The following is a 6,000-nucleotide window of genomic DNA, read 5'->3' as shown; positions in this document are numbered from 1 at the left end:
TGGGCCCTTAGTGATGCTCTTGTCCTTATCTGTCCTTTGACCATCTCAGTTGGAGCCCTTCCTCTTTTATTTTCCTGACTCCTCTTTGGGGCCATGGGCCTACTCCAGCAGACCTGACCCTTGGTGAATCTGCTCCTGACATAAGGCCCTTTTCTCCCAAAGGATCTCCTTGAGCTCAAATTCAAGCGATTCTGCTGGGCTCCTGGTGCAAGTGGTGACTACCTGTATGATACTGGGTATGTTCTGTCCTCGCTGCCTCATACCAACACTGGGCATCCCTGTCTGAGCACTCTCATGTCAGCAGTCAAGAGGGCATGTGGGCCAGAGAACCTGGTCAGGTTTACGTGGAACGAGGCTGCACGGGAGCGCGGGCAGCCCTCCAGGAGCGGGACAAGAGGGGAGGCTTCCCCATGGCCCCCAGCATGGACCCCCAAGAGCGCTGCTCCTGCTCCAAGGAGGAGCGCTTACTGCAGCGTGAGTTATTGGCTCATCTGCTGTAGGAAAGGGCTGTGTGGACACAAGGTGCTGTAAGAAGAACAAGCTAAAATTACATCTGTGTGCAAAAAAGGGCCTGGGAGGGTATTTATATCGCTGCTTTGCAATGGGACTCAAAGCACAATATAAATCATAAATCAGAAAGCCTTTGGTGTCTGCAATGGACCTGACATGAAACCACAGACTCAGTAAGTTAAGCAGAAATGTTAATTCTTGATACTCAGGCAAACCTTTCATGGTACCATCTAATCTGCAGTGGGACTTCTTAACGTATGGGGCCTTTGCTTTGGCAAGTGGACCTGGTGGCAGTATTTGGTGCTTTCCCAGTCCACGACCAAAATACCAAAATACTTGACTCACTCTATCACTGTTTAAATCATTCCCTTCCTTCTCCATTGACTGCACCTTCCAAACTTAGGGAAAAAAAATGCAGAATAATTTACTTTGAAATTTGGATTTTTTTTTTTATCACCTAGCTAGTCTAAAGTAGCTAAATGAAACACAAATGTAGAAATCCTGTATTGCAGGGTAGGGGGTCTTTATAGTGATAAGCACGTGTGACTGGGACTTCAGACCACCCCAGGGCTGCGGTCTTCTGGGAGTCTGGGCCATCTTTGGTTATATTTCAGACTTGGAAAAGGCATGCTGGAGACACATGCTTTATCATACCGGCATAAATCTTGTCACTTACATATATATTAATGGGAACCAGCATATAGTAAAATATTCCGCTTCTTACGGCATGCAGCATAAAACATGGTAAATACTTCCAGTTTATAGTAAGAGTTAAGTCTTGCCATCCCCCCTCAGCTGCCTCTTTTCTAGGTATTTGGCTTTCTGCACAGCTAGATGTATATAAAACACTCCCCTTCCATGCTCTCTCCTACTAGCTGGTAAGTTCTACTAGTAACTCCCCAACTAACAGCATTCTCTGGCCCCAGTTTGTGTCATGTTTAGAAAGTCTATGTAATAAAAGTCTAGTTTAATTTCTTAATTTTTGCAGAAATTTGAAAATCATTTTACAAGTTTATATCAGATGGTAAGAAAAAGGAACATAACAGGACATAAGGTATTTTCCAGGTAGACTACCTGGTCCATGAGTCCAGGTGATATGTTTGTAATAGCCTAAGTCCTCATAATTCTGGGGTCCTAAATCCAAATTTTACACTTAAAAATGCTGCTAAGGATCTAACAAAGTTACTGTGGGTCACTTAGACCAAGGTAAAAGACTGTCCTTATAGCCGGTCCACTAGACATGAAAATGCCCTTGTATTTGGAGGTACAGCTACGTGTGACTACAGAGCCTGAGCTACTTGAAGGAAAGCCTCAGCAAGGCCAGAAAAAGGGAATACAAAGACACCTGAAAAGAAACAGCTATAGCAAGCCCACATGGTCTCTACATCAGCATCTGCAAAAATTGAAGGGATAAAAGAAAAGGAAATTGCTTTCAAAATAGCAAAGACCATTTTATAAACATTTCTGTAGTCTTGGTCTTCTGCTTTTGTACTTGTTGGTCCTGTTTCTGGCATTAGAAATGCTTAGCTTTCAGGGTGGAGAGACATATATGGTGGGAAATTCTTCCCCCTCCTTTCCTTCCTACTCCACCTGTCCGAGCATGTACACACATATTAGGCTAAAATGGTGGGAGCTTTTTTGCTTAACAGCCCTATTGCCATGGTTGCTTGTCACTTCAGCCAGCAATATTATGTGATATTCACATCAAAATGATGCACATGGCTTGAGCCAGGGCTGGTCCTGACACACAGCTGTGAACAGGGAGCCCTCCCAATACTGGGCAGGATCCTCCTGACAAGTGAAGGGCTCCAGGGGTAGCACAGGGGACACTCTGGCCTTGGCTTCTGTTGTGCAGCCAATGCAACCAGCGCAGGTTTGGGGCGCCGGTAGCTTTTCAGCTAGTCCAGACCCCTCTGGAAGAGCGTCCATTCTTTCCAAGCACCACAAGGCCAGATTACGCTGCCTCTCCCTCATAAGGCTCATTTCCCTCCCCGCGTGGCAGAAAGGCTCTTTTGGGGCTGTTTTGAAATCGGAGTGGATCCAAAGTCTGAGTGAAGGGTCCCTGCACAGCCCTAAGAGCACCCAGGGGTGCTGTGCCTGGGAACGGGGCCTTGCAATGCGGGATGATTTAAACCCATGGAGTGAACACCAGTTTTGCCACCTACTGCAGATCCTCTTAAAGAACTCAATACACCTAAAAGGAGACATTTTTGAGAACCTAAGCATCACTTGTGCCTGGGAATCTCATCCCGACGACACTTTGCAGCCTTCTACTCATTTTAGAACAAGGGCACTGCAGTTGCATCTCGCGTTAAAAGCGGAGCCACGCCGGCTTCCAGGCTTCTCTCCCCTGAGCAAGGGGAACAAGTGCTCACTCACAACGTTCAGCCGTGGCGCTCTCCAGCCTCAACGTGAGTTTTGCATAAATTCCAAGCTCACTCCTTAATATGGCTTTATCAACAACCTTATTAGTGATCATTAAAAATAATCTTGCTCAGAAGGGGACTGCGGGATACAAAGCCCATCTTTCCTATTTACTTTGTGACTATTAATACTTTTTTTTTTTTAATGTTTCTACATTAGTGTAAGGAATAGTTAGCATAATTCCAATGTAAAATAAAACCAGCTGTATCCATTATAAGTGCATTACTGCCAGGAACTGTAAATATGTTTATGCCTGATAGCCTTTTGACTCAGTAATATCCTGCTATCTTTGTTGGGCAGGCAAGTTTTTAAACCAAGGAAAGACAGGTTATGATCTTCATAACCAAACTGTGTTTCTTTTTGAAGTATGCTATCTAAATTCAAATTTTAAGGTCATTAAAAAAAAGTCTGCTGTGATTTTAGAAGCGAACAATTGAAATGTCATCTTCAAAGTGGTGGCAAGAAGGTACGACGTGCACTAAGAACAAGTTGTTCCTCCCAGATACACACATACGCAGACAAACCCTGCCATATCATACCATACAAACAATTTTAATTGTGTAGTTACAGTCAATAACCACTCCTAGTCAGAACATTTCTGCATAAAGAAAATTGTGATACACTTATAAAAACAGCCAGCTGTAACAAAATAACTGGTGTTTTCATAGCAATAAACTCATAAAAAAGAAATACACCTTTATACAGAAAATTTATACAGCTGTAGCTTTAAAATTGATTGTAAACCAAAGGAAGACACATTGCAAACATCAATTATTTTCACATTAATTGCATAAGTTTCTAAGGTGATCTATTAGTTTTATTTACCTAAGCTTATTTGCATGATAGTAAAAATTGCATACAACAATAAGAGTGAAGCTTATAGTATGAATTGCTTGGATAACATAGAGCACTTTTTATAGGCAACTGTGTAAAGCACATTTTCTCTATTTAAAACTTTTAAGACACTTTGTTTTACTGCCCATCAAAATACATTTATAAATAGAAAAAAAATCAGTATGATAACAAGAGAAGCAATATTACATTTAACGGAAACTTCCAAAAAAATTAATTACAACATGATGCTGCAGGTTCTACAAATAAATAATGAGGACTAAATTGTGTTTCACATTTTCTTTTTCATTTTCTTTAAAACCATGTAACAATGAGAATGGAAAAAAAAATACAGTGACCTTTATTTCCAAAAGAAAACAAATCTGAATTACGGCAGTGCCATATAATACAAGGCATTTGTTGGCATATGTTATCTTTAAACTGCATTCCACAGTCTATAGTTCTTTTGTAACATACAATAGAACAAGAGTAACAAACTCTTTTTATTTTATTTTTTTAAATAAATGTGAGTTTCCAAAGATCAAGTGTGGAGTGCTACAGTAATAATTAAAAAACAAGAACGAAACAGAAACAAAAAACAGTAAATCACAAAAGTTGTAATGCTTGTCTGAAGGCTCCAGAATCAAAATCACTGGTATCATGCTTATTGGGTACACTCACAGTGTATCCAGTGAACACAAATTAATATCAAACAATCCTCAACGCTTCATCTGTTGCTGCGAAGCAGTTTGTAAAACAGAGTAAAACATCTAGTGCAGTCTGCATTATCCTTTTTTCAACTTTTGTGCAAGTTTTGGAAGATTCATTGGCCAAACAATGAATAATAAAGGTTTTTGACAGAACGCAAGATGGAATTTTCATTTCATTACTAAATACCAGTGGCACTGTTGAATGAAAATAATACTTTTAGATCAGTCTTTCAATTCGGCATTAATCTCTGTGTTCCCTTCTACTGATAATTCTTCTTCTAGTTTAACTGAAAAAAGCGTGTTTGCATTTTTGTCTTGGATGCTGTCTTCTAAATCCTTGAGCAACTCTTCCTCCTTGTATTCCGCCACATCCACCTCTAACCCGGAATTGTCCTTCAGCTTCCCGTGGTGCTTGAGATAGTATCGCTGGTTCTGAAAGAACTTGATTATGGTGTACTTGGGGAGGTCAAGCTGAGCCGAGAGAGTCTGGATTGCTTCTTCGTCTGGATACAGGCCTACGTCTTGTATGAAGCTCTGTAGGATCCCAAGGGCTTCCACAGAGATCTTCGTTCGCGGCCGGGGTTTCTGGCGATTTTCATCCTCGGATTCAGCTGGCGAGGCTACCGTCGGTTGCCTTGGGGGAAGCCTGGGACCTGGCTGCTGTTGCTGTTGCTGCTGTTGTTGCTGCTGTTGTTGCTGCTGCTGCTGCTGCAAGACAAAGCACATCGTTTTTCGTACGCGCAATGTTGCTCGTTTTTTGTGTCACCAAGCAAACCCTGAGAAAAATTTGCAAAGCTACAAACAAAGGCTCTGTAAGTTAGAAAAAGATAGAAAAAAAAAAAAAGGACTCATTATTGCTGGTACTAAGGAGAACCAGAATTAAAATATGAATTAGTAACTCCCTGTATATCTTGTATGTGTCTGTATGCATGTAAACAGAGGCTTGGGATAAAGGGAAAGTGGGATACAGGCAGAGAGGTGGAACAGTCAGGCTTTGTCTAACTGAAAACGCAGATGACGCGGTGTCAGTGTGGTTTTGCTAACAAATTTGAACGAACATGCTCCATGAGTCAAGTGCAGACAAGACAAAATGCTAAGTAGGTGACATAGTATAGAATTAACTTGACCAGCTTAGCCAGAACTGTAGCAAGGGCAAAGTGAGAAAAGTGCCAGATGAGGGCAAACACACAGGAGCTCTGCCAGCAGCAGCAGCTGCTGCCCAAAAACAAGGGCTGCAAATCTCCAGCAATGGCTACACCAAGGAAGCGGGGGGAACGCGGAGCATTTTAGCTAAGTGCTAAAATACCCCACGACCAATCTGACCTTAGCACGCACCGCAGTCCTGTCAAACTTGCAAATCTGAGGACAGAGTGAGTTAGTGGGCAGCGCCTAACGTCACGCTGTTAAAGCCGGTCTCGGCAAGGACAAAGGGATCTGGAGGTAGGAATTCTTTATTTCCAGTTCTGGCTCTGGCCCATCTTGCCTGTGGTTTTGCAGAGTATCTGCCTTGCCTCTGTTCAAGTAC

General features: G+C 42.1%; 1 protein-coding gene across 8 annotated transcripts in view; it reads right to left on the bottom strand.

The window, feature by feature from the left end:
• Positions 1-3,936: 3,936 nt before the first annotated feature.
• SATB1 (SATB homeobox 1) overlaps positions 3,937-6,000 on the bottom strand; it is an 89,202-nt gene continuing 87,138 nt past the window's right edge. For all 8 annotated transcript variants that reach the window (XM_088521185.1, XM_088521183.1, XM_010218027.2 and 5 more), the window contains one exon: positions 3,937-5,180. In XM_088521185.1, coding sequence (XP_088377311.1) covers positions 4,698-5,180 — 483 coding nt within the window. In that variant the 3' untranslated portion in view covers positions 3,937-4,697. The remainder of the gene's footprint in view (positions 5,181-6,000) is intronic.

Source organism: Tinamus guttatus, unplaced genomic scaffold (assembly GCF_059628265.1).
Source record: "Tinamus guttatus ecotype Peru unplaced genomic scaffold, ASM5962826v1 Tinamus_guttatus_pri_ptg000115l, whole genome shotgun sequence".
In the NCBI taxonomy this organism is placed as follows: domain Eukaryota; kingdom Metazoa; phylum Chordata; class Aves; order Tinamiformes; family Tinamidae; genus Tinamus; species Tinamus guttatus.
This window is presented reverse-complemented; position numbering and strand designations above follow the sequence as displayed.